This window comes from Cheilinus undulatus, linkage group 6 (assembly GCF_018320785.1).
Source record: "Cheilinus undulatus linkage group 6, ASM1832078v1, whole genome shotgun sequence".
In the NCBI taxonomy this organism is placed as follows: domain Eukaryota; kingdom Metazoa; phylum Chordata; class Actinopteri; order Labriformes; family Labridae; genus Cheilinus; species Cheilinus undulatus.
This window is the reverse complement of record NC_054870.1, coordinates 42,647,731-42,675,014: the sequence shown is the minus strand read 5'-3', so window position 1 is coordinate 42,675,014 and position 27,284 is coordinate 42,647,731. Positions and strand designations below refer to the sequence as shown.

The 27,284-nt window shown below is 39.3% G+C and overlaps 1 protein-coding gene across 1 annotated transcript; it reads right to left on the bottom strand.

Moving 5' to 3' along the window:
* Positions 1–1,888: 1,888 nt before the first annotated feature.
* On the bottom strand, positions 1,889–25,089 carry LOC121510782 (lutropin-choriogonadotropic hormone receptor-like). The gene is given in 12 exon segments (XM_041788999.1): positions 1,889–1,936; positions 1,939–2,950; positions 5,731–5,784; positions 5,932–6,120; positions 13,808–13,882; positions 14,304–14,372; positions 14,563–14,640; positions 14,931–15,005; positions 17,984–18,058; positions 18,316–18,390; positions 24,563–24,634; positions 24,920–25,089. Coding segments are annotated over 12 exon segments (1,992 nt in total).
* Between the last annotated feature and the right edge of the window lie 2,195 nt (positions 25,090–27,284).

Genomic DNA, 27,284 nt, shown 5'->3' with positions numbered 1-27,284 from the left:
CTGAAATTTTGCTAATGTATTTTTGAAATCTGGACAGTGCTTTCTCTTTGTCTGCAGCATCTTTAAAAAATGACTTCGGATTTTTATGTTATTTGATTTTTTTAGACTTGGGCACTCTTCAATGTAATGGACTATTAAAATGATTTTTTTTAATTCAAATTATGATCCCATTCATGACTAAACAGATGAAGCAACATATGCTTCAGGGCAAGGGTTTGTAGAGTCTGGGAGCAGTCCCTGAAAGAACATAATGTATGCTGGACCCCCACCCCATAAAAATACAGGGTTTTAAAAGATAATTTTTCGAACTTTTATGTCTCATAGTTTATTTTTCTTGTTAATTCATGGTGGACTACATGAATCCCATGCCAAAAGACCCCAAAACACTCTCTTCTACCATTAAACATTCCTTTCTATAGTTTTTGACCTGAATCCTTGCAGCCCTCCATCAATCTGGGCTTTAGGGCAGAGTAGTTAGTGGCTTCTGGAACTTGGTCCCATCTCCACACAGGATCTCTGGAGCTCAGTCAGAATGACTGTCAGGTTTTTGGTCATAACTCTTACTCAGGCCCTTCTACCCTAATTGCTCAGATTGGCCAGGTGACCAGCCCTAGGAAGAGTCCTGGTTGTGTGAAGCTTATCCCATTTGAGAATCATGGCGGCCACTGTGCTCTTGGGAACCATCAGTACAGCAGATTTTTTTTGTAGCCTTTCCCAGATCTGTGTCAAGCAACAATCCTGACTCTGAGCTCTGAAGGCAGTCTTTTGACCTTTTTTACTTTGATATGCAGTTTCACCTGTGAGGCCTTCATAGAGAGGTGTGTTCTTTCCAAATCATGTCCAATCAATTTAATTTACCACAGGTGGACTCCAGTCAATGTAGAAACATCTCAGCAAAGATCTAGTGACATGGGAGACACCTCAGCTCAATTTCAAGAGTTTTTTGCAAAGTCTAAATACTTATGTCAATGTGATATTTTGTTTTTTTATTTTTATTTTTTTAGAAATTTAATTCTGTTTTCACCTTGTCATGATGAGGTACTGCCAAGTCTTTTATGTCTCTGGTTGTACAAATACAAGTTCATGTAGATGTCCTTGTTACTTTGATTACTTTTATTTTATTGTAATAAAATGTAGCAAATATAGTCTAGTAGTTTTAAATTCTCAGTCTTGTGGTCTCATAAAAACCTAAGGCAACATTATGAACAAGGTGTGGCAGGTGAGGTGGTTACAATGGATAGAGCAGACAGACTTCATCAAAATTGCATTATTTCACTCTTGGTATAAAATGATGTTGAGTTTTATGTAAAATTGTGGACGGGGTTCATGCAGACCATCTCATCATTACTGGCAGTTGGATCTTGCTCAAAAGGGTCACCATTTGGTGGTCACAGTCCAAAAGCCTACATCCCCTTTTTTTGCACAGTCATGGCTTTAAACTTACTCAGGATCAAGCTACAAAATAAATAATTCTAGAAACTTTGGAACAATATCTTACATAAAATCAGTCAGCTCAGAGTAGCTTTTTAAATTAAACAACCAAATATTTTGTTCCCTTTTTTGCTCCTTTCTCTTTTTTTTTGTTCCCCATTGAGAGGTGATAGCACCTCCAGTTAGAGATCCTGTGGTCCGTACTGATGCAGTTCACTTTGTGAACTAACCGAGAACAAATCAGATCTGATGTCACGTACAACACTGTAAAGTCTTTTCACCTTGAGCTAAATTTAAATGAATGCTACATTTAAAGCAGGACAGCAGCGCCTTCTTTTCAGTTCATTGTTGAATTCTCTAAGTGGATGGTCATGTGGTTCCCTTGTTTAGGAAGCAACCCTTCATTTTAATGTGATAGGCGTAGAAGCTCAGGGAATGAGGCTTTTTTGTGGACATTTTATTGTTTGAGTTCAGGTGTGAAGCCAGAGTTTGTGACTTGTAGAGATCAGCGTTGCCGTGGCAGCAGCCACAGCGTCTTAGTAGCTGGTACACGTCCTTCCTGAAAGCCCGGGTGAAGAGGGTGTACAAGAAGGGGTTGCAGAGGGAGTTGATTGGATAAAAAAGGATCAGCAGGATCTTTGAATGGGACACGGTGATAAAGGGCATACGCAGGGCTGCAGAGATGGCAAAGAAGGAGATTGGTGCCATGCACACAAAGTCTGTGAAAATGAGCACAGCCATTCGCTTGGCAATCTTGGTGTCTCCATGGCGGGCTGAGTGCTCTGGATTGTGGACACTCAGATAGATGCAAATGTAGCAGAAACAGACGATGAAGAAAGCAGCGACGTTGAGAATGAGCACGGCTACAACGTACACCTGAGAGCCCAATGTGTCGATATCCATGGGCAGACAGATGCTCACTTTGCTGTAGCTGCTGACCCCCACAAGAGGGAGCAGCGCCACAAGGAGAGAGAAGCTCCAGCCAGCCCCCATCATGGCTGCCACGTGGGGCATCCGCAGTCTTTTATCAACGTGCATGGCGTTGGTGATTGTGTGCCAGCGTTCAAGGCTAATCACAGTCAGCGTGTAGACCGACAGCTCGCTGGCAAACACCGTCAGAAACCCTGCTACGCCACATCCAGGCCCCGTCTGCCAGTCTGTGGCATGGTTGTAGTACTCGTGACGGGATCGCCGGTCCATGAGGGCGATGAGCATCAGGTAGAGCCCCATGCACAGGTCAGCGAAGGCCAGGTTACACATGAGGAATCTAGAGATGGTTAGCTTCTGGCGGCTGATCAGCAGGATGATCAGAACAGCAAGGTTACCTGTTACAGCAAAAACCGTGATGATCCAGGTGAGGCAGCGCAGGAAGGGGAATCCCAGCAGGTCCTCACAGGGGTTAAAAGCGTCCGGCTTTGGCGTGCATTTAACAAAGGGGTTGTTGAGACAGTTGATTTCCAAATCTGGATACTGAAAGTTGATGTCATCAATAAGATTCATGCCATCTGAAGTGGGCTCTCTGAGAATGAAAATATGATTTACATTATCATAAAAAAATCCCAACACAAATTAGCAAGAAAATTTATCTTCCTGAGAGATTCAGTGAAAACTAACCAAATTATTTAATGACATATTTTCATTAAAATGTTTCTATAAAATTGCCACTAAGTCTTACCCCTACGTTTTGCGTGTCCACATTACTGACATCAAATTCAAAATGAGCTAATATTTTTCATGAAATGGTAAGCTTTCTCTGTTTCAACATCAGATATGTTGTTTAAGTTCCATTGGGAATAAGATAAGGGTTTATGAGATTTGACAATCATCGCATCCTGTTCTAATTTACTTTTTACACGGACCTACTGTTTGCTTAATTACCCTATTCACTGTGTATTCCAAACAGCTGCCTCACTGCTCAGAATGTGCTGGAATTAGGGGTTGCATGACTTGATAAAAGTCATCTGCCATCTTCTTGGCATCATAAATGAGCTATCACATAATGAGGGACTAGTTGACTTTAAGCAGACAGGCTCATCACACACAGCATCCACTTTACTGCAGAATAGACTTACATAAAGATACAAACCAGACCAGGGGGGTTTGGCACCACTTTTTAACGGCTTTTCTTCCTTGTTCAGTCAAAATCATACATTTACAGAAAATTGGGAGTGTGCCATTAAGTAAATAAACCTTCTGGAGTGCTGGTTTAACTGAAAATGCTCCTTAGTGAGGGCAACAAGTGACAGGCAGAGGGCAGAGTGATTTGCTGGCTGCGAGTCTCTCGCAGCAATCATCTGAGGCCAAGAGCTATACTACATAAATCTTACTGTTTGATATATCTTTTGCATAGATCAGAGCAGTGCAACGTCACTTCCCACTTTCCAATGTGACCGTGCCCTCAAAACGAACTTTTTGTTTAGGTTCATGAACCATCACTACACCTTTGCTAGGAATGGTGATCACATCCAAATCCTTTGCAGTCAATTCTTTCTTGCTGAGTGGACATTTCCTTTCACAAACACAGCCCAGCAAAATAAGCCCTCAGATTGAATGGCAGTAGGTTCAAAAAACGTCTGTAAAAATGCAATTAAAAGCCATTTTTTTGTGTTTTGTGCCTTAAACAATTAAAAAGCCATCATTTAAGGCAAGTTTTGTCATTCTCAAATGACAACAGAGTGTCAAAGAAGAGTTCTGTGTCTTTTGGCTGAAACTGGAGAGGACTAAAGCGGGGAAATGTTGGACCGGTGCTGTGTTCTTAATGATTTTAAGTGACCGCTCTGTTACAGCAGGAGCTGTAGCCTGTCTGCCTGTTAACATCTTTTTCACACATGAACCAACTTATTAACCACGTTCAAGTGTTAAGATCCAACTCAAAAAAAGTATGTGATGTTGGTTTAGGACATCCCTAGTCACAAGACGGGACTGGTTGTCCAGTTTGACAACTAAACAAAATAAACTGTTTATTTCATATTGTTAGGATGCAAATATTTTTTTCAAAAATGGCCTACATTATATGTTTATTTTACTGGCCATTAGGTTTTGGTTCCCAGTAACTGTTTCACCATACAGTTTTCATATTCTAAGCTTTTAAACCCCTAATGACCCAATCTTTCCCATCGACTGCCGTTCGTTTTTGAGGAATGTTTCCCCCAGAAAGGGGCGGGGCTGGAGTCTTCTGGGCAAAGAACCTGGATGTGTTGCTCTGGTCTATGGGATACATTTCACATTCATCTGGGAAACCTCCTTTACAAAGCATTTGGGAAGGGCAGGACTTTTCAGAAAATTCTCAGAAGGTGATTGGACAATCGTTCTGTCACATTCATTATGGGCCAATCAGAATGATAAGACAAAATGAGGTGGCAGGCATGCACGGCAACAGTAGTAACCTGAGCTTGACAGACAGCGGCTAACATAGTTTATGAACGGAGGAGCTTGTTGATGGATTTAAGTGCAAAAACATCTCTGCCAAGAGAAGCTTTTGGTGTAGCTCTTTGCTCTTGTTTTAATAAAGAAATTTGGCCCTGTTCTGATAAAACTGCTGCTATACTATAGCTGGTTAGCTACCACCTCTTCCTCCTCAGCTGACTGAATGGTCAAGCTCTGTTTTCAGTTCTGGCACAATCATTTCAGACTGGAGCTTTGCAAGATGGATTTGCCTGATGACTGACATAGAATCTGGCCAACCTGTCTGCTCTACATAGTTACTACTCTCCCACTGTTGCTAGTACTCCATGCTTATCCCCCCTTGGGAGATTCCACAAGACAGACTGCAGCTTAAATGTATACCAGGGTGACTTGTGCTCCACTTGTTCATTGATGGTAATAGTCCATCAGAAACAATGGTACTAGTTGGCCTGTTTCACCTTATATATTAGTGATTTGTGCTCCTCTTGTTCAAATTTGCATTTGTTTTTTAACATTAAGTTGTTTTTCTCCTTTATAAATTATGCTAGCTACACAGTGGATGGTTCTAAGCACAATTTTAGGGCGCTTGTTCCTCCCACTCTCCTCCCCAAACAATCAGGAGGGCTGTGATCTGAAGCCTGTCACTTGAAGCCTTTGGCTGAATTGTCTCTTGTGTGCTTTTGCAGGGTTCTAATCCTAGAAATCGGTTCAAACTGTCCTCATGTCTGTGGTCTGCCATGTTTTTAATATTGGTTGAGATTTGAAAATCCTCCAGTGTGTAGCCAGCCAAATGGACTTCCCAGCTACCATAATTATCGATTTCATTCAAAAACAGAAATTTAAATTCCTGAAATGAATCTGCTTCATACCAAAGTGAACAATAAAGTTACTCACATTTCAGTTTGGCTCAAATCACAAAACTTTGTGAAGTTCTTTAAGGCACTTTCCCTGGAAAAAAAGGAAAGAGTTAGACCAAACACAAAGTCAATAACTAAACTGCTTATTACCAAACTTCAGATGATCTGTATGCAGTGGACGGAGCATTTGTTCTCTATGCAGATGTGAATGGATTAGTTCATCTCCGGGAGCGATTACCTTTGCTTTCGCCGCCATGTGTGGAAGGCGCAACAGTGGCTCGGATACGTGAGCTCGGCCTCCAGCAGATCGGACAGGCTGTCCAGCGGAGGGAGGGTCTTCAGAGCAAAGGCAGAGCTGGCTTTCAGAAACCTCACCTGCCTCAGGCCTTTAGAGGGGAGGGAGCTTAGAGCTGTGGAGGAGACATCCCTGAACATCACACACAGAAGGCAGAGAGACATTTCAGCGATGATTAGAGGATAAAGAGATGTATATATACTGAGAAATTAGACTACCACAAGCAGCTGGAACATCTATAAGTTACAGAGCAAGACAATGAGTGGGAGAAGAACGTGGAGTCTGGAGTTCAGATTTATATCTGCTTTATATTTACCACTTTTTTGTGTAAACATAACCTGATTTTGTTGGGAGATTTTGTCTTTTTTTGGCCATAAAAACATATTATACTTTCACTGTTGGTCATTATAATGGCTTGTCTGAATTGGGTGGCTTTGTGTTGCTCTTTGTATGGAATAAGAATAAAAAATACAGCTAGATGCTCCATTTATGAAAAATTACAGAGCCAGAAGAAAGAAACAGTAGTACCAATTATCTGACTGAGTTTGGGGGTTTTGTTGAGCCAGTATAGGCAGAATTAACTTTTTTTTCTGTAGTACGCTCTTCTCTGCATCCTGTCATGGATTTAATATTTAAGTTGAGCTAAAGAGATAAAAAGCCTGTGTTTCCCACATGAGGAGCCATTATTTAAGGTTTTGTTGATGCTGGTAGGAAATACTGTTTCAGCTAAATCTGTTGAATCTCCCAGAGGTGTTTAATGACTCATTCCTGCAGCCAGGCCCTCATTTTAAGTATTTACATAGTCAACAACATGATGGGCAATTCAAGCTCTTTTTCTACTGTGCTGCTCATTTACAACAAAAACTAAAACAGGTTTTAGCACGAGTAAGAATCCACTTTTCTCATGTCATGATTAGATTATTTCGAGCCAGTTATTCATTCAATTTAAAATGTTAAAGAAATACAAAACCAGACTCTGCACCAGCAAAAAGAATGCCTCTATGGTATGCACTGACAAACACTCATAACCAAGATAAGAGGAAATTTCATATCTCCAGCATGGGGTTTCTTGTAATCAGAGACCTTGTAGATGTATTTTCTGCAGTCCGGGCTATTTGCTCTCTAATCAGTATTCTGCAGTCCAGCTTGCCTTGTTGGTTGTTTACATAGACAGGCTGTCACCACCCTCATGTTTATACAATAAAATGATAAACACTGTTATGAATATTTATCTGGCTTCACTGACCCAGATCCAATATGGCCGCCTTAATGCTGTTGATACAAACAGAAGATAAAGAATGTATTATTGTTGCCTAACTTATTTAGCTTTCACACAGTTATACTTAATAGATTCAACACTTTAAAGGTAACACGCTACAGGATCTCATGAATAATTTAACCAAAGTATTTCTTTGTCATACCTACAGTACTTCCTTGACTGCATTTCACAGGGATTTTTTTTACTTTGCTGCCTTACTTTTAAAAGATATTCTCTCTTTTGTTGAAGCAGATTAATACAGTCATGGAAGAAAGTATTGGCACCCCTGGAATTTTTCCAGAAAATGCACCATTTCTCCCAGAAATTGTTGCAATTACAAATGTTTTTGTTATAAACATGTTTATTTCCTTTATGTGCATTGGAACAACTCAAAAAATCCGAAGCAAAAAGACAAAATTGACATAATTTTACACAAAACTCAAAAAATGGGCTGGACAAAATTATTGGCACCCTCAACTTAATATTTGGTTGCACACCCTCGGAAAGAAATAACTGAAACCAATCGCTTCCTATAACCATAAACAAGCTTCTTACACCTCTCAACTGGATTTTTGGACTACTCTTCTTTTGCAAACTGCTCCAGGTCTCTCAGATTTGAAGGGTGCTTCTTACAAAAGCAGTTTTCAGATCTCTTCATAGGTGTTCGATGGGATTTAGATCCGTACTCATTGCTGGCCACTTCAGAACTCTCCAGCGCCTTGTCTCCAACCATTTCTTGGTGCTTTTTGAGGTATGTTTGGGGTCATTGTCCTGCTGGAACACCCATGACCTCTGATGCAGACCCAGCTTTCTGACACTAGGCCCTACATTGTGGCCCAAAATCTTTTGATAGTCTCCAGATTTCATGATTCCTTGCACACAGTCAAGGCATCCAGTGCCAGAGGCAACAAAATAACCCCAAAACATCCTTGAACCTCCACCATGTTTGACTGTAGGTACTGTGTTCTTTTCTTTGTAGGACTAATTCCATTTTCTGTCAAGAGTAGAATGATGTGCTTTTCCTAAAAGCTCTACCTTAGCCTCATCTGTCCACAAAATGTTCTCCCAGAAGGATTGAGGCTTACTCAGGAACATTTTTGCAAACTCCAGTCTGTTTTTTTTATGTCTCTTTGTCAGCAGTGGGGTTCTCCTGCCATAGCGCTTCATCTCATTCAGATGACGACGTATGGTCCGAGCTGACACTTTTGCACCCTGAGTCTGCAGGACAGCCTGAATTTGTGTGGAAGTTGACTGAGGATGTTCATCCACCATTCAAACTATCCTGCGTTGCATTCTTTTGTCAGTTTTTCTCTTCATCCACGTCCAGGGAGATTAGCCACAGTTCCATGGGTTGTAATTTTCTTGATTATATTATGCACAGTGGACAAAGGAACTTCAAGATCTCTGGAGATGGTCTTACAGCCTTGAGATTGTTCATATTTTTCCACAATTTTGCTTCTCAAGTCCTCAGACAGTTCTTGGCTCTTCTTTCTCTTCTCCATGCTTGGTGTGACACACAGGCATACAACACAAAGGTTGAGTCAACTTTTATACATTCTAACTGGCTTCAGGTGTGATTTCTAGATTGTCACCACCTGTTACTGCCACAGGTGAGTCTAAATGAGCATCACATGCTTGAAATAAAATGATTGACCCACAAAAAAGGGTGACAACAATTTTTTCCAGCCCATTTTTTGAGTTTTGTGTAAAATTATGTCAATTTTGTCTTTTTCTTCTGATTTTTTGTGTTGTTCCAATGCACATAAAGGAAATAAACATATGTGTACCAAAAACATTTGTAATCGCAACAATTTCTGGGAGAAATGGTGTATTTTCTGGAAAAATTCGGGGGGGGGGCAATACTTTCGTCCATGACTGTAATACATTTAGCAATTAAGAGATAATCTTTAATTAACTGAAGGTAAAGCAGTCAAGTATTGTTTCATGTACAGGTACATCTAAAAGAAATAGCAAATCATGAAAAAGTTACTGATTCCTATGATTTTCTAGAAAAAAATAAACTTTTATAAGTGTGGATAAAATAGTGAGCTGTAAGCCACAATCAACAAGATGAAAACAAAACAAAAAAATCTTGAAATCTTTCACTTTGAGATGAGTTTCTAAGTTTTACTTTAATTTTTTTTTTTTTTAATGACCGTGCTCTTTAAATTAGTTTCACATTGACAAAAATCAAAATAAAACTAACTCTCCAGTGCATTATCTCAGGTTAAAAGTAGCTCAAATATGTAGATCCTTCTTAAAGGGGCTGACTTTTACTTTTAATTTTTTAAAGTTAATTTTGTTCAGATGACTTTAAATGCACAACTCTTTAAAGTCAGGCTTTGTCACAGTATTTTTAGCCACTTGGGGGCAGTGTTAACAAGCTGGAAGCACAACGTGTCTCATAATAACCCTTTAAGGTGATATAGCTAATGTTGGTTTAATACTTCCAGTAGATCTGGAGCAAAGTCAACATTTCTTTGTATTCAAGCATTTTTAGAAGGGGTCTTTGAGTGTTCTCAGCTAGTCTTCCTCATGACCCACCACCAACTCCTTCATGAGAATAGTGACCCAAATTTATGAAGATTTTCAATAACTTTTTCTGTTTTTCTGAGTCTTTTTTCTCTCTTCATTAATCAGCTCAAATTTGCAGAAGTTTTCATGCCGGTCATTCAAGGAAGCAAACATGCCTGACTGTTTTTAGTGTAGTCCAGTTTGATTTCTGTTTGGTCTTGAAACATTGGGAGATACTTGGGATAGAGGCGAGTGGACGTGCCTGTTTAGTACTAGCAGCAACTGCATGCAAGTGAGAGCCTCAGCTTCAGGTGGGATTTTTGGCTAGTTTATGAAAAATTTGAGATTTTGTTTTCATTTTAAACTGAACTGTAGCTTGTAATTCCAAGGTAGTGATGCCAATAACTGAGAAAAACAGAGAAAAACTATATTTTATATGTTAATGCAATTCAATAGCATAGAGTCTGAATATGTGATGGAACAAAAACTTCTTACTGAATAAAGATACAGGATAAAAGCAGATAATTCCAGAAGGAATGATGGGAAAGCATGCTTACATTTTATAATTTTACTACACATGGCAGTGACTCTCAGCACACAGCCAAGACAACACAGGAGTGTCTTATGGACAACTCTGTGAATTTCCTAAAGTAGCACAGCCAGAGCCCTGATTTGAGCATCTCTGTAAAGACCTAAAAATGTCTCTCCACTGACCGTCTCTATCCAACCTGATTGAGCTTGAGAGAATTTGCAAGGTGGAATGGAAAATGCAAAGCTTATGCTTTGAGTGGATGATTGAGTCCATGCTGCAAGCTACTACACATGTATGTATTATTTTTGAGAATCCAGCAACAACTGAAACCCTCTTCCTACTTCCACATCTACTGTTGAGTTCATACACAATCGTTTTTGAAAAAAACAGAAGACATTTGATATCGCCTTTACAGCTCTACTTGCCGATGAATACCCTGTACCTCAGGCATAGTTGCATTCACATCTTCCACATACTTTGCCCAAGTCCACATGAGTAGCGCCCAAGTCCACCTCTTCAAGTGGGCACGGTGCCCGAGTACAATACACTTGTGTCCACCCTAAATTGGCTCTTTCTTTAAGGGGCCTCTGGATCTTCTTCAACATCACACAGCCAATCGAGCACCTAGAAATGTTATATATGAAAAACTGGGTTTGAAATGGTGTCTTGCAGTGGTTGGATTGGATGGTTGAAAAAGATTCTCAGACTTTTAGATCTGATTTAAACTTTTCCTCCATCAAATTTTATAGATAAAGTCCTGACTGGAGCTCACGGGGTTGTTTCAGGCCTGAAAAATGACGGTTTATTTATTTCAGTTAGTTTTTGGGTCTGTTTTTCTCTGAACTACTTTCTGAGAAAAAAACAAAAAACTTCTTTGTTTCAAATATGAACAGCTGTTATCCTAGTCTGTTTGTCTGGGAATTTTAGAGCTTTTTGCCCAGCTGTGTGCTGTAGCCAAAAAATAACAGTGATGGAACAGTTACAAGGAACCCAAACGGCAGAACAGCCTCCTGTAAATACAAAACATCAGTCCAAAGACTTATTAATAGTCTGAGAGCTGAGAGGAGGGCACAGTAACCCTGTCACATTCATGTCTTAATATGACGTACTCTATGAAAATACTGAAGTGACTGGGAAGTACATCAGAGTAGGGATGCTCAACAGTGGCGACAATCCTGATCCCAATTATTTTGTTTAATATTGAGATTGCAATTGCTATTTGTTACACAACTGTGTAACAAATGATGCAGGTTATTTTACATTGTTCCATGTTGGACTCCTCAAAACCATTGCTGTGTCATATGACTGACACCCTGTCATCTTCTTCAGACTAACCAGAGTATGCACTGTAGCTCCTGCTCCTCTCTTAAATCACAGAGAGAGCTGTTTTGATGGGAGTGGCCAGCCTTAGACAATGTGAAACTATCATTATGTCAGTGGTCACCCACATTTTTTAACAGTTAAGATTAGAGATGCACGATAATGATCAGTACCAATGTTGCCAATTTTTATCATTCCAATCATAAATTATGAACCAATAAAGTCTACCACTAAATAAAGGCATTTGTTACTTCTCAGAGGACTAGACATTCCGAAACAGTAGGCAGCGCCCTTGTACATGAGCAGCTCTTAAACTTTATAAAAGACAAAGAAGCTGCAGTCAGCTCTGAGATGCAAAGCGTGTCTGAAAACGCAGCATCACTGATGGATTTTTTGTGTTTCAGAGGAGTATAACACTAACGTGTTTGTAAGACATGATCCACAAAGATCCTAACCTGACAAGCCAGATGGATTTGTTTCACACATCCATCTGGTAAACCTCCCATAGACAGTGTTTGGGAAAGGGCAGAGCCTTTGAAAAAAAACTAAGAGGGTGATTGGATGAACGTTTTGTGTGTCACATCTTTACGGGCCAATCAGAGCAACAAAACACATGACGTCATAGCCACTACTGAGGTGGGATGCTACCGAGGAGTAAACTCTATAGAGAGCTGCATAGCGTGAACTATGGTGACTGAAGACATGTTAGTACATGACTTTTGTCGTTTTTGCAAAGAAAAGAACTCAGTGTTGTTCTTTGTTCTTCTTTTAATGAAGAAATGTTTTCAAGTTCTGTTAAAACTTGCACTTTAGGGCGCGCAGGTGGTCGAGTGGTTTAAGGCACTACCCATGTACGTGGCCCTTAACCGCATGTCTCTTCCCGGTTTCCAGGTCTATCCACTGTCCTTTGTCTATCAAATAAAGGCATGAAAAGGCCCTTAGATAAATCTTAAAAAAAAACCAAACAAACTAAACTTGTGGTTTAGCAGCATCCACGCTAATGTGTGCCGCCATAATTGCACCGGCCTCTCATCGCTGCTCTCTTACGTCACAATTCTGTCACGCCCGAAAGTACCGCCCCTTGACGCTGATTGGTCCTGTCACTTTCTAACTGTGCCCAAAAGGTTCAGATGGGAGCTTTGCACGATGGATTCGCTGAGAAACACGGAAACAGGCTAATCCATCTGCTTTGCAAGGTTACAAAGATCTAGAAAGCAGAAAAAAGTCCTTGAGTTCTAACATGGCAGAGCTTAAAATTCATAAGAGTAGTCATCTTACAATGAACTGTTGAAGATGTAGCAGCAGAAACTGCTGGCATTAACACCAAGCCTAAGGCTTAATGCCGATGGAGTGCAGAGTCAGCAGACGTTTTAAAATAGTCAAGTTTGCCAGAGACAGCCAAAAAGCAAAGCTGTTAATGACTCAATGACTCTGACAGTCTCCTGATCTACTGCTGCAATGTAGATGTAGCCCTCTCTGCCCTGGTCAATGTAGTTTCTACACATTCACAGTCTCCTTGAAAATAATGTTAACATCAGTTAAACCACAGCTGCGCCATTGTTCTGTAATAATGGTGCACTTTACATTTTTCTACTTCTAATATTATGTGCATATTTTGAATCTTTATGAAAAACATCCCTCTCTCAGCTCTCTTTCAGTTCTGACTTGTGCAGGAAAATAACAGCTGTCCCCCAAACCTCTCAATCTATTAAGCAGCTTGCTATCTGTGTGTGTGTGTGTGTATGTTTTATCTGAAGACTAAATTGCACCAGGCTTTTAGTTCCTTGATTTTTTTTTTTAGTTGAGGAATGTGCTCTACTTATTCAAAAATGCTCTGTATTTAAAGGGAAACATGTCTGATTGCTGTTGATTATTTTGTACTTTGCTGGGTACACAAATGCACAAGTGAGTGAAAAAAGAATAAATAACAGCTGTAAAGTCAGAGCCGTTTTGTCAAATATAATTGGTTATACATGTCTTTGCTCACTACATATGAATATTTTTTACTTCCACATGTGCATAAATACATAAAATAAACTTATTTTTAAAACAATATCTGAAAAAAAGATCAGTTCTTATTGGTTAGGGCCATCAGGAGTAGGAAATAATCAATTATTGATATCAGATAATAAGCTGCTTATCCTGCATCACTAGTTAAGATTTAAGCATCATCTGGTGTAATAACTGTCACTTACAAAACACTTGGACCTGTGGCTCCTTCAAAAGCATCTTCTTGGATGTTACTCAGGCGTCTGTTGTCCCTCAAAATGCTGCAAAGACATGAAAAAAACAAGTGACCTTTGGGTTTAAACAGCAGCTTTGCAGCAAACATATAATATGAAAGAAAATCTAAGATGGCACATTAATGGCCAACAATGCCTCGAACCATTTTTCATCTACTTTTCATTTTCTCAACTTGACACTGAGGAAGATGAGCATTATTTTTAGACTGCACTGTGTCTTTATGCATCTTGTAGCCATTGACACTCAGCAGTACGGGGCAAAGCCAGAAAACAACAGGCCATCACATCTTGTTTAGTCTTACATAACTCTTGTTTACTGGTACACTGAGTTTTTATGATTAGAAAAGAAACCATAGCTTTATATTTCACAGAAACATACCCCACCAGTCTGCTCTGTTGTTGTCTGGGGGTAACATAAGGGAAATGTCTTGATAATCAAAATGCTTACAGTTTATTGAGCTTGGTTCCATTGAACGCATGAGATTTGATTTCTTTGAAGCCGTTTCTGAACAGGTTCCTGTCAAGGACACAGTGTTATAAATTTAAGTCTGCTGTCAGAAGCACTTATCACCAAGGTCAGAGAACTGAACATCCAATTACATAAGCATATCAAGGCACATCTAAACACATTCTTAAAAAATGGTGACACTTTGTTGCTCCTAAGTCTGATAATATGGCAACACAAAGAATTTGGCATCTGCACTCACATGTCAACATATTCCTCTGTGATGCCTTGGAAAGAATTGGCAGGAATGACTTCTATCCTCATGTTTTCTGCCATTTCTCTGCACACAGAGGAGAGAACATTCACCCGGGCTGTTAGGCTAATTTATCAGTTAGACAAAATCATGCATATTCACAAAAAAAGATCTCTTTGATGAACTGTGACCCAGTTGGGGGATTTGCGGCTGGGTTGGTGGCATCGTGACATTGATAGATAAAAGTGAAACCAGGCTTGGAATAAACAACCTGGGTTCCTCTTAAAGATACACTGCAGCAAACATACAGCTGTGTAACATGAAGGAAGACACTAATCCAGTTCAGAAACAAACTATTTTAAAATGTGATTACTTACAGGATAATATTTGGCACCAGGGAAGAAATAGTAGTGAAGTCGGGGAAGTGTATCAGCCCTGTGTTAGAGATACTCCTGTGAAGACGAGCAGAGCCAGATCATAAGCAGATAAGGCAAAATCCTCAAACAGGATTTTACACAGTCTCCCTCTGTACAACACATTTGAGGAGTCAGCTTTGGCAGCGTTTCAGGTTTAATGCAGTCAATCAAATCCTGTGTAGTACAGTATTTGTGCGTTTTGATTTCTTTAAATAGAAATTAAAACATATTGAAAATATAAAATCCACAACCTTTTCTTATAGAAGACAATAAATAAATATGTAAAATTGAAAATAAATTCTCTTCTGACAGTGGTCTGATGATTAGAGAAGGTATGGACAAGTTAAATGTAAATCTACAACTGTGGTTCCAAGTTCATTTATATCGTTTAAGACTTCACAAAGACTAATAATGGCATGATGTATCCAATGCAAGCCATTAAAACACAAAACATAACATTACAGTTTTTCACAATTGCAAAAACACTATTTTCCCTTCTCTGAACAGTCAGTTAGTTTCCTAAACTCATTTAGCAAATCAGCCCCCTGCTGGCAAAACCTTTAACACTGTCACCTAGAAAAACACAATTTGTAAAACTCATTTGCTCTTTTTTTTAAACTCCTAATACAATCTCACTCTCTAAAACACATTTTTCATCGTAATGCACTTGTCACGCATCATGGGAACCATTGGGGGCAGTAGTTGGACATAATTTAAGCATCACCGTTTAAAGCCAGTCAGAACTGAAAACACTAGTCTCTAATGATGTGGAACCAGTATAGAGAGCGAAAGTGAGCTAAAGTTGGGATCAGAAATGGATGGAGACAATCAGAGAGTCTGAGGAGGAGGAGTTCATGTGACAGAGTGACGAGAGGGAAGACGCAGAGGAAGGCCAACACTAGGAACAAACATTTCAAGGGATGCATAATATCATTGGTATGGTTTTAGTATCCCTGACATGTAAACATTTCTGCTGATATTTGGCTATAAAATCTGCCTTTATCAGCTGTAAATACCGGCCATACAAACAAACAAGTTAGTGGTGTTTCAGTCTTATTCTTTATCATACACTTTAAAGTGGTTTAAGGACTGAAATTTGTTAATTTGTTCATCTGCAAGCATTTAATTGTGTTTTAAAGACTGAAGATTTTGGTCTGAGCTTTATTCAGATATCGCTTTCAGCTAAAATTATTTTGTACATATTGGATATCAGTAAAAATCCAATATACAGCATTACTAGAAATTTTAGATGAAATTAATGTAACTGACAAATTTCTTTCTCATAGAATGACAATGAGGGATATAACGATCACCCTCTGCCATCAGATATCAGATAAAACTATGACAGAGTTGTAAATATTTCTTTTGGGAAAAAAAAAACCCTAACAAAATCAGAAATAGAAAACTAAGACTCTGACATGCTTATGTCTGCTCTTGCTACTCCAACATTCCCAACATTGTGGAACTCAGACCTTCATCATTGTTTGCTACGATGAATCAACCTGCTGAAGGTCTGAGTAGTGTTTGAGGCAACATAGAAAATCTTTGAATTGTGCCAAAGAAGACTGTTTAGTGTCTTGATAGTTGACTTCTCCTGTATTCACCTCTCCAGGTGTGCTAAAGGTTTTGTCCTATAAATATCTATTAAATGTCTATTTTGGAAAATGTAACTGGCTTTTTGCAGTTGCTTCATTTATTGTTATAAACTTTACTTCTTTGCTCTTGTACTGCTGTCTCAAAAATCAACTTTTTTCTGGAGTTATCGTTAGCCACAGTGTTTTCTGTTTAGTGTTTTATAACTGCTCTGTAGTGTTTGACTTTTGACTGCAGTGTCTGAGAACAGAGTTTGACTCTGAGCTCAGTTAAGGCTGTTTCGATGGGATTGTTTGATTTAACCACAGATTGAAAACTGGAATGTGTGTACAGAGAAAAAGGAGGAAGAGTTTGCGAAATGTGTCTTAGCAATTGTGAAAAACTGAAACATGTCTAGGAAATTGCAACACAAAATCCACTGAACAGCTGAATACATCCTTCAAACTTCCACGTTCTCAGTTAACCCTGGAATTAAAGTCATTAGGATTCATCCTCAAGAGATTTTGATGTAGGACAATTGATTTCACCCTGACCAATGTAGTGCTCTAGTGTGGGGTTCCTCAGGGCTCATTACTTGATCCCCTTTTATTTTCATTCTTTTAATTCAGCTGTGATAAATTTCAGTGCTACAATATCTGAATTTCCGCTTATACAGATGACACCTAGCTTTACCTTCCAATTCAACCCACTTGACCTGAATACTGTGTTTAATAGGAATTCATTTTATTTTATTGTGTTTACTTTAGAAGGACCATTAGATATGTGACAATTCCTTATGAGGAGAACACTGATGTGCACAAAATTCAATGGCAATCTATCAAACGGTTATCCAAATAAAGACCTCAAACTCCAGAAATTCAAATGAAATACCTAAAACTCATTAGTATTAATTCTCTAGAATTTAAAATTTTTTACACAGAACAAAACACAGATTTGACCCTGATGTATTTCACACTCTTACGTGGGGTTCCTCAGGGCACATGTCTTAATCCCCTTCTATTCCCCTTAATATTTTTCCAGTCAACAGAAAACTGATTTGTCGTTTCACAGATGACACTCTGTTGTTTATTTCAGTCCAGCCTATTTGATCTGATTGATGTGATGAACAGATCACTGGAGATATTACATTTACCAATTAGAATACAGATGTTTCAAATAACTTTAATGGTAATCAATCCATGTTAAAATACTTCCCTGAAAACTAAAAATTTGGTGTTAACACAGGAGTATTATGGCTAAGGATTCCTCCTCTGGAAAGAATAAAGATGCATGAAGCAAAACTCAAATGTTTCCCCTAAGTATTCAGGATTGTTGGCAAGAATCCCCAATGATATTGAACTCAACTACTCTAGTTCTTGGCCAACCTGTTGGACAGTGGGATAAAAATCAGCTAATAATTAAGATGAAGAGGAGTGACTTACAGATATTCCAGCTTTGGAAGGTCGGTGAAGGCCCCTTTTTCAATAACCCTCAAGCTGTTGATATTCTGCACCAAGCTGCAGGGATGAAAATAGGGAAATGTTGCGGTAATTACAATGTTGTTGTCAGCGGCTTTCAACAAACAAACACAGAACATCCCATTGGTACATCAGCCGCTCTGAAAGTCCAGGATTAAACACGCCGCTTTGTAATTGAGAGGCTAATCCTGTGAAACTTCAATGAAATGCAAAACACACACCAGCTGTTCAAATGAAAAATTGCTTTCATCGCGAAGGCGTAGTTTGACACGAGGTGAAGGTAGCGCATCACTTACATTTGAGCCAGGCTGTGCAGGGAAAAGAAGGCATGTCTCTTTATCTGCCTGATGCAGTCGCTCTGGGAAATCTCTCTGCGGAACAAAGAAATGGCTTCACATCAGTCGAGAGATTAGAAAGAGCATGTAAACAAATAACATCTTCAAATGTCTTGATTTAAGGAATGAATGTTGGATTTTTTTCACCAAATCTGACTAACATAAATTATACCTGCTTGAAAAAGTAAACATGTTTATGAATGAAAATAGAGTTAAATGTTTCATTAGTAAGCCAGCTCACTTTTCTTTTTGGACCATTACTAAAGATGGTGTGACTGTGGTAGATCACATTTCAAACGAAAACTGCTTTAAACCCAATAAAAGCATGTGTAAAATAACCATTCTGCTGCGCTCATATGAATTCATTGGATCTTCTGTTGGTTATTGAGGATGTAGCAATCTATTTTTAACAACCAACATTGTCCTAAATAAGCCATTTAGTCCAGCTAACTGGAGTCAAATGGCCATAAAAAGCTGATTCTGATCACCCTCATGGAGGAACCATAGAGCCTAATGCCACGCATTATCACAATGATAGACACAGACATAAACAGTAGCCTAAATGTGCGGCAATACCCTTCATGTAGAGACGCTCATTGTGCAGTAACTTAAGAAATAAATCTCTTTAAAGTCAGTGACAGTGAAATTCATTGCGGGAGAAATGGTTGTTGTGAACTGATGGGCTGACAGTCTTTGCAGAGCAGCCCACTGCAGTTGCAGGTTTCAACTTGTCTCGACATAAATGTTTGGTTTGAACTGGGCTTTACAGATGAGACACTGCAGGTGTAAATACCCTGCCTTGAACTGACAATGTAAAATGGGCTACAGAAACTTCTGTCCATCATTTACAGTGCTGTGAAAAAGTATTTGCCCCTTTCTCATTTCTTATTTTTTGCATATTTGTTACACTTCAATGTTTCAGATCAACAAATACATTATAATATCAGACAAAGATAACCTGGGAAAATTCAAAATGCAATTTTTTATGATGTTTTCCTTTATTAAGGGAAAAACACCACCCAAACCTGTGGAGGGCCAAAATTCCTCCACACACAACCAGTTATTATGTTTACAGGGCAACTACTTTATCACATGGGGACAAGTAGGTGTGGACGGCTTTTTCCCTTAATTAATGAAATTATCTTTTAAAAACTGCATTAACTCTGGTTATGACAGTTACCAGGCTGTTCACCAGTCAATCACAGGACTGACATGGAGACCAACTAAGCAAGCTCACATTCACACTTAAGGGCACCAATCAACGCGACAGCATGTGCTTGGCCCGTGAGAGGAAGCCGGTGTACTTAGAGAGCATCCATGCATAGGAAGTACATGCAAACAAAAGGATTCAAACCAGGAAGTGCTTTTGCCTTACAGCGCATGAACTGCAGTATTTGAAAGTCACATCAGATCTACTTTAAAACTCCTTTAATTATTGAAAATAATGTACAGTGGCCCGGATTAGATATGAAGACAATCATTGAAGATTTGGGTGGCTTTCTAGTCACTGTAAGATCCACAAAAGTTTTGTTTTCCTTTGCTTACTTTAAATTCAATTAACTTCTTTAAAAATAGGACAGAGTGATTGATACTGAGACACAGAAAAGGAGGAAAAAAGAACATTCTCCTAGGGTGTTTCATGCTTCATCTCCTGTTTGGAAAACCTCCAAACATACATCAAGGATGCATCTGGGCCAGGAAGACTAAGTGAAGATGTTTAAAAAAGAAGGACTAAACAAAGAGCTTCAAAGTCAACAAGACTTCTTCATCTGTCCTTGAATACTTTGTTTTAATATCGAGGCACAGCTGACTTCCTCATTTTAAAGCCACCTTTCTTCTTTCTGTAATTTGCCACTCTTCTGTAATCATTTGACACTTGTCTTGGATAAATGCCGCTCTTCTTCAGACACGGAACAATTAAATGACACCATCTTCACTGCTTACATTTTCTTCTTCTTGTACCCTCCTCTGATTGCATAACTTACACATTACATAACATATCCAACGTCATAATTGTCATAATTGCAGTGGGTATAAAAGCCTTTTCACATCTTCATCTAACACCGTTTACCCGTCTGCGTCATCCGTGAGCTCTTCATGTCACTCTACCTTGACACAGGACAGGTTTTATTGGCCTACTTGCTCCGAAGCATCACAGCCGCAGAACTGTAACCTCCTTTTAACTCCCAACCTCTTCTTTTATCAGCAAGTATCTGAGACTGATAAGACTCGTCCCTGAGGAGCAGACTGAGCAAAGTCAAACAACAAAAAGCCAATTTGGAAAACATCTTACCACAAGCTAAAAATCGTTATCTGCAGTGATGTATTAATTAAACAGTACAGCCCATTCAGGATAGTGTTACTACTTTAGGAGTATTTAGCAGCTGCAAACACGATAACGATGAGACCTCATCAACCAGAGATCAGGGTGAAAAGAGGTTATACTTTCACTTGTCTGTTTTTGGTGAGATATCTCGCAGCTGTAATCGGATTTTGCTGAAATTTGTAACTCTGATAGCCATCTGATTCAAGCAGTGGCAGATTACATTTGGGTGGTTATATTTCTAGCCTGATTTTCACTGTTTTTACAGCACCTGGATATGTATTTTATAGCTTTCCCTCTCTGAAGAGGCCATCTCTGACTAAGAATATTGACAAAAATCCTTCTCTGTTTATGCATTCATTCAACTTGCATGCGATTATTCCTTTTTTAACACGTGAAATGTATATCAGTAAGTGATAAACTGCAGTTTTGTCATTATTAAACTTGACACAAACCTTACATTTGACCATACAGTCTTAAATACACTGCTTTAAGATAAAAGAAAAAGCATTCATGTTTCATTTTAACTGGGTCAGAATTTGATTAAAAAAAAAACTCTACAACAACAAAGTCTATTAAGTCACCTTTCTTCCATCCTAATGCTAATGCTCAAGATCTTCTTGAGCACATCTACATGCCAAATTACATTGGTTTCTGCCATGTAATTGGCTGATTGGATATTTCCATTAATGAGCAATAGATTTAATAAAGTATATGGACAAAAGTATTTGGCCATACCTGTTAATCATTCAGTTAAAGTCTTGTAATAAGCCTCATTCCGCAGGTGTATAAAATACTGAGAAGTTAATATCAATACAGTCTGTTGTTAGCTGATGTCCCTACCTTCATTGAAAGTTAACAGCCAGCTTCAGCTGTGTTTCTGTTGATTGCGAGGTAAATTTCCCAAATCTATCAGCCTGCAGGTCATTAAAAGTATCATAACAGAGATATTTGTACCAGAAAACAGTAAATTTTCTCCCAAACTTCTGTCTCTCTACTCTGGCACAGAGCCAGGCGGCTGCACTCTGATCAGAGGCATTTTTTGAATCTGAGTGGATCGTAGCTTTAGCTCATTCATTCGACACAGCGCCAACACAATTCTAGAGCAAATTTTACTGCCTCATTTTTCATGATTTTGAAGCAGCGTCCTGTCATACAGCAATCCTAAAATACAGATTTTGTATTACTTTACAGGGACTTTCAATGTGGTAAAAAACAATCTATTGTAGATTATGATGAATATGCTTAAAACAGCCTACATCACAGCTTTCCAATAATGACTGACAAGATAAATAACCATTCCCTGTATTTTGAAGCGGCCAGTCAGTTTCCTGAGAGGCCCTGGTCAGCCCAGGTTACTACTGGTCTGAATGAGAATGTCGCTATTTTCAGTGGAGACAGATGCTGATGGCTCAGCTCCACATTCAGACACAAAATGAGCAGACTTCACCAAGCAGCAGAACTTTAAGAAGTGTTGATGCTTCAACATGATATGCATTATGAATCGGACCTTGAGGAAAAATAGCAGCTGTATGAGTGGGATTCATTTTCAGCCTTAGAGTTTCACAGCTCAGACCAGCCCACTTAAGTTCACAACCGTTTGACAGAAATGTCTTAAGATATAGTATATTTATTGTAATACAATGCTAAGAATATGAAAACATAAAATGTAAATTTCAGCAAACTTTATTGATCATGTGCAATCATTCACACATTTGAACAACAGCTCACCTTCACCTTGTGTGGTACTGTACTGACAGCAACAATCGTACTGGGCGTGCTACTGAGTCCTTATTTCCTGTCTCTCTTCAGCTGCCCTATCCAATCTGAATAGAGACAAAAGCCCCAAAAATAATCTAAAAAAATGACTACTAATAATTGTCTCTTAATGTTGACTACCTCAGAACTATTCCTTGGACAACTGGATTAGGGCTGAAACGATTCCTTGAATTATTCGGGTGATTTGAATCAAAAAATTCCTTGAGGCAAATTATCTGGCTCGAGGCTTCGCTTAAATCAGTCCTGTATCCATATACAGCCACGCTGTAAGCTTGGACATCACGCCGTGTGTTGCATGGCGTGCTGTGTTTTGCACAGACAGCTATTTGTGTGGCACAATGCACTTGTTTTTCACTTTTACTACAACGTAACGTAACGTAGCATGATTTGAGGTGTGAAAATCACGAGGGAAGAGAAGTTGATGCAGTGATGTTTACAGGCACTCGTCCTGCATTTTTACGCATCCGCTGGCCACAGCTTCAAGGCAAATATGGCACTATGCCTGCACCGGTGAACCTACGCAGATCTCCAAGTTGATCTCGCCTGCAAGACTCGCTGGTTTGAGACAGCGCTCAGTTTGTGTCTGCAGACTTCAGGGAAATTCATAAACTTCTCTGGTTGACCTGACGGTTTCACAGAAGACAGTCAGGCACCACGATGTGCAAAAAATAAAAGCAAACAACCTTTGAAAAATAGACCATATTCCTGTAATCTAAAGGTTCACCTTTCAGACATCATCAGACCACTGTGTGAATGATGGAACTTTATTCTTGCTATAATGTGAAATATTACAATCATGCATAAAGTAGAGGATGTTAAAATGATTAAGTGTCCCTTTACTTTAATGACAAATTGGAAAATCAAAATAAACTACAATAGAAGAAATAAAGTTTTGGCACCCAAAATTTCATGGGAGAGGATTCCTAAAACCCCAAATATGGCATAATCTAATGTCATTATTTAACTTCTTTTCCTTGTGACTTTAAGAAATGTAAACTGTCATCATAACTTAATTGCACTTTGTAAAATATATTTTCTTTGGAGAACCTGTTAATACCAATTTTTAATAAAAAAGTAGTAGATTTAAGGGACCCAGATTCTTTTCTCATTTGTCTAGCACTACTTCTCTTGAAAAAGCAAAAGTGACTGATTAAAAAAATGCAATATTTTTTATTAGAGTACTCGATTAATCATCAGAAGAATCGATATAGTACTCGCCTACAAAAAGAATCTATTACTGCAGCCCTAAACTGGATTGCTGTTATTTCTAAACCACAGCAGGCTTTAATGTATCTAAAGTCTTTAGTGGGCTGTTTTACAAGTATTCCCTTCTTACAAACATGCTTTTTAAAGTTATCTTAAAGCCAAGCCAGCTATACACTGCAGAATGATTATGGTTCTTTTTCAGTGTAGACTGTATTCTTTAGAAACACCTACTACTGTGTTGAAGGCTGCTATCAGAGCAACCTGTGCTTTATAACACCCCAGCAGTGCCACGGAGTGACTGCTTCCATGCTACATCGCATAGATGCAGTATTTTGTGCAAAAGGAGCTCTAACCAATGCATAAATGAGCTCGATTATCCAGAAGGTCAACAGTTCTGTATTATAAATTATTTTGTGAACTGATGTTTGGTGATATTTTGTGGATTCACTTTTTTTTGAGCTGTAAGCCTTGATCATCAAGATGAATAAAAAGTCTTAAAATCTTTCATTTCGTATAAGATGTATCCAAAATATATGGAATTTCCCCTTCTTGAATTATATCACAGGACAAAATGAACTTTTACATGGTTTTCTATTTTTAGAGATGCACCTGTACAATACAGTCAATAAAAGGATGGCTATTTGGCACCCCTGATGTACAGCCTATCTATGTACTTAGGCATTATTAATGTAAAGTTATGTCCTCCTACAGTCAGTGTGCATTTGTCTGCATTTTTGAAGTACAATATGATTTGTTTGTTTAACTGTGTTTTGCTAAAGCTATGAGCCACAAATGTGTTTGAAAGTCATTTTCTAAGCCAAAATTAAAATTAAGGTTGAATTAAGTCAACTTATATTTCTTCAACAGACACAGTCACGTGTGAACAAACATGCTACTTACATAATTGTAATGTTGATGAGCTCCCTGAAGGCATGAGTAGGGACTTCTTTAAAGCACAGCTGAGAGAGCCACCTGTAAGAGTTTACAGCAACGTTTACTGAAAGAACATGGAGAGATGAAAAAACTTAACTTTAAGTTTCAAAAGTTATTATAGAAGAAAAACTAGGTTTTCAGTGCTTTAAAGATTTACTGGAGTTTCATCTGGGAAACAGGAAGTTTAAGTGCATTAAAGAGATGCTCACGAAAAATAAACAGAGACAAAAGGCGTCCATAAAGTACCGTTGGAGCACTGATAAGCTCTCAGTAGGTGTTTTATACCAGATATTGTATGAATCTGGAAAGTTTAGTGTTACTTACAGTCGAGTCACGGCTCTGGCTGCTGCTCTGGAGGCCAGCTGAGTGTCTCTGCTGCACTCAAAGGTGTCCTCTCTGCAGCTGCAGATCGTTGGACAGGTATGAGCCCAGCAGGAGCGCGCGCACAGAACACCTGACAGGACGACTAGGAGCCTGACCAGCCGAGGAGCCATGTGTGTGACACCAGACCTCTCACAACAGCACCAAAACTCTGCCCGATCTCCTTTGACTTCAAGATTAAAATAACTAGGAAACTCGCCGGGTCAACCCGTAATAATGAAGTAGCGCTGGTCTCTTCCACCTGCGCCCTCGGCGACTTTCTGCAGCTGCTGCCTTCAGGTGCTGTCGTAATCGCGAGATTCCTACCAGCCTATAAGACCCAGAAAAGTAAAGCGTGAGACTGTACATGCGGGAAACACAGGCGGATTTTACTTTGACAGCTGAGCTGCAGAGATGTGACGTTTAGTGGGTGGAGACCAAAACAACTCCGTCAGACACTGGGGGTAAAATTAGTGAGGTGAAGTCATGCTCCTATTTTTTTCTGTTTCACATCTGACTACAAGGTAAGCCAGCTTTGAATAGGAGATAATTACTCCTGTGAAAAGGTTCACAAGCTAAAGCAGAGGGAGCTACTACTGAACCAGGAGGGGTTTAAAGGAACTTATTAAAGTAAAGGATGGATGGAGGAGCATTTTCCAAATAAGTAGGTTAATAGGCAACAGGTCAGTAACATGACTGGCTATAAAAGGAGCATTTTGGAGATGCAGAATCTCTCAGGAGTAAAGATGAGCAGAGTTTCTAACCTGACATGTCAGATGGATGTGTGAAACACATCCATCTGGGAAAGCTTTAATAGGAAACGTTTGAAAAAAAGGCAGAGGCTTTGAAAAAACTCAGAGTATGATTGGGTGAATGTTCTGTCTGTCACATCTCTATGGGCCAATCAGAGCAACAAAGCATGTGACGTAGCTGCTAGCAAGCTGCACATGCGCAGCAACTGGGGAATAACGCGAAACATGGCAATTGTAGACATGTAAGTACTCGATTTTGTTGTTTATGAAAAGAAAACAACTCACTGCTGTTCTTTGTTCTTCTTTTAACGAAGAAATGTCGTCAAGTTCTGATAAAACTGGTGCTTTAGCAGCATCTACGCTAATCTCTTCCTCCATAACTGCACCAGCTCTTGCTGCTGCTTGTTTACGTCATGACTCTGTTGCGGCTGAAAGTACTGCCCCTCATCCCTGATTGGTCCTGTCGCTTTCTACCCGGGCCCAAACGGCTCAGATGGGAGCTTGCAAGATGGATTCGCCAGTGAGAAACAAGGAAATGGGCGTATCCATCTGCTTTGCAAGGTTAGAGTTTCACCAATCTGCCAAAAACTGCATCTAAGCAGTTTCAGACAATTGTTTTCACTTTGCTTTCATGTGGAGTTTTCAGCAAAGTTGAAGCAGACTTTCATGTGTTTTACACACAGGAGAAGCTTCTGTGAAGCCACGCTGCCATAAGCCCAGATCAGTGGTGTGTTGCAGTGATGGTTGTCTTTCTGGATCTCTGGAGCTCAGTCAGAGTGACCATCAGGCCCTTGGTCACCTCTCTTACTAAGGCCCTTCTCCCCTGATTGCTCAATTTGGCTGGACGACCAGCTCTTGGAAGAGTCCTGCTTCCACCAAACTTCAAGGCCACTGTGCTCTTGGGGTGATCTCTTCAGTGAAGAGATTTTTTGTAGCCTTCCCCAGATCTGTGCCTTGCAACAATCCTGTCTGAGCTCTGCAGGCAGTTCATTTGACCTCATAGCTTGGTTTATGCTCTGATATGCATTGTCAGCTGTGAGGCTTTCTATAGAGAGGTGTGCACCTTTCCAATTCATGTCCAGTCATGTTGATAGGTGGACTCCAATCAAGGTGTAGAAACATCTCAGTAAAGATCAAGAGAAATGGGTAAACCTGCTAAATTTGAAGTGTTTTTGCAAAGGGCCTGAATACTGATGTGATAGCCTATTTCAGTTTAATTTTTGAATTTGCAAAAATTTCAAAAATTCTATTCTCAATCTGTCATGATATGATGGGTATTGTGTGTAGATTAATGAGATTAATCTATTGTAGCATGTCATGCAATTTCATTGTATTCAAATACATATACTGCAATATGGAGTTGATCCCCTTTTGCAGCTCTAATCACATCCACTCTTTTTGGAAAGCTTCTGCAAGATTTCGAATTTTTGTTTTTTTCTTGGTGAGAATTTTTGCCCATTCATTTTGCAAAGCAATTATCAGGTCAGGCACTGGTGTTGGACCAGAAGGCCTGGCCTGCAATCTCCAATCCATGTCATTGCAAAGGTGCTCAGTGGGTTTGAGGTCAAGGCTCTGTG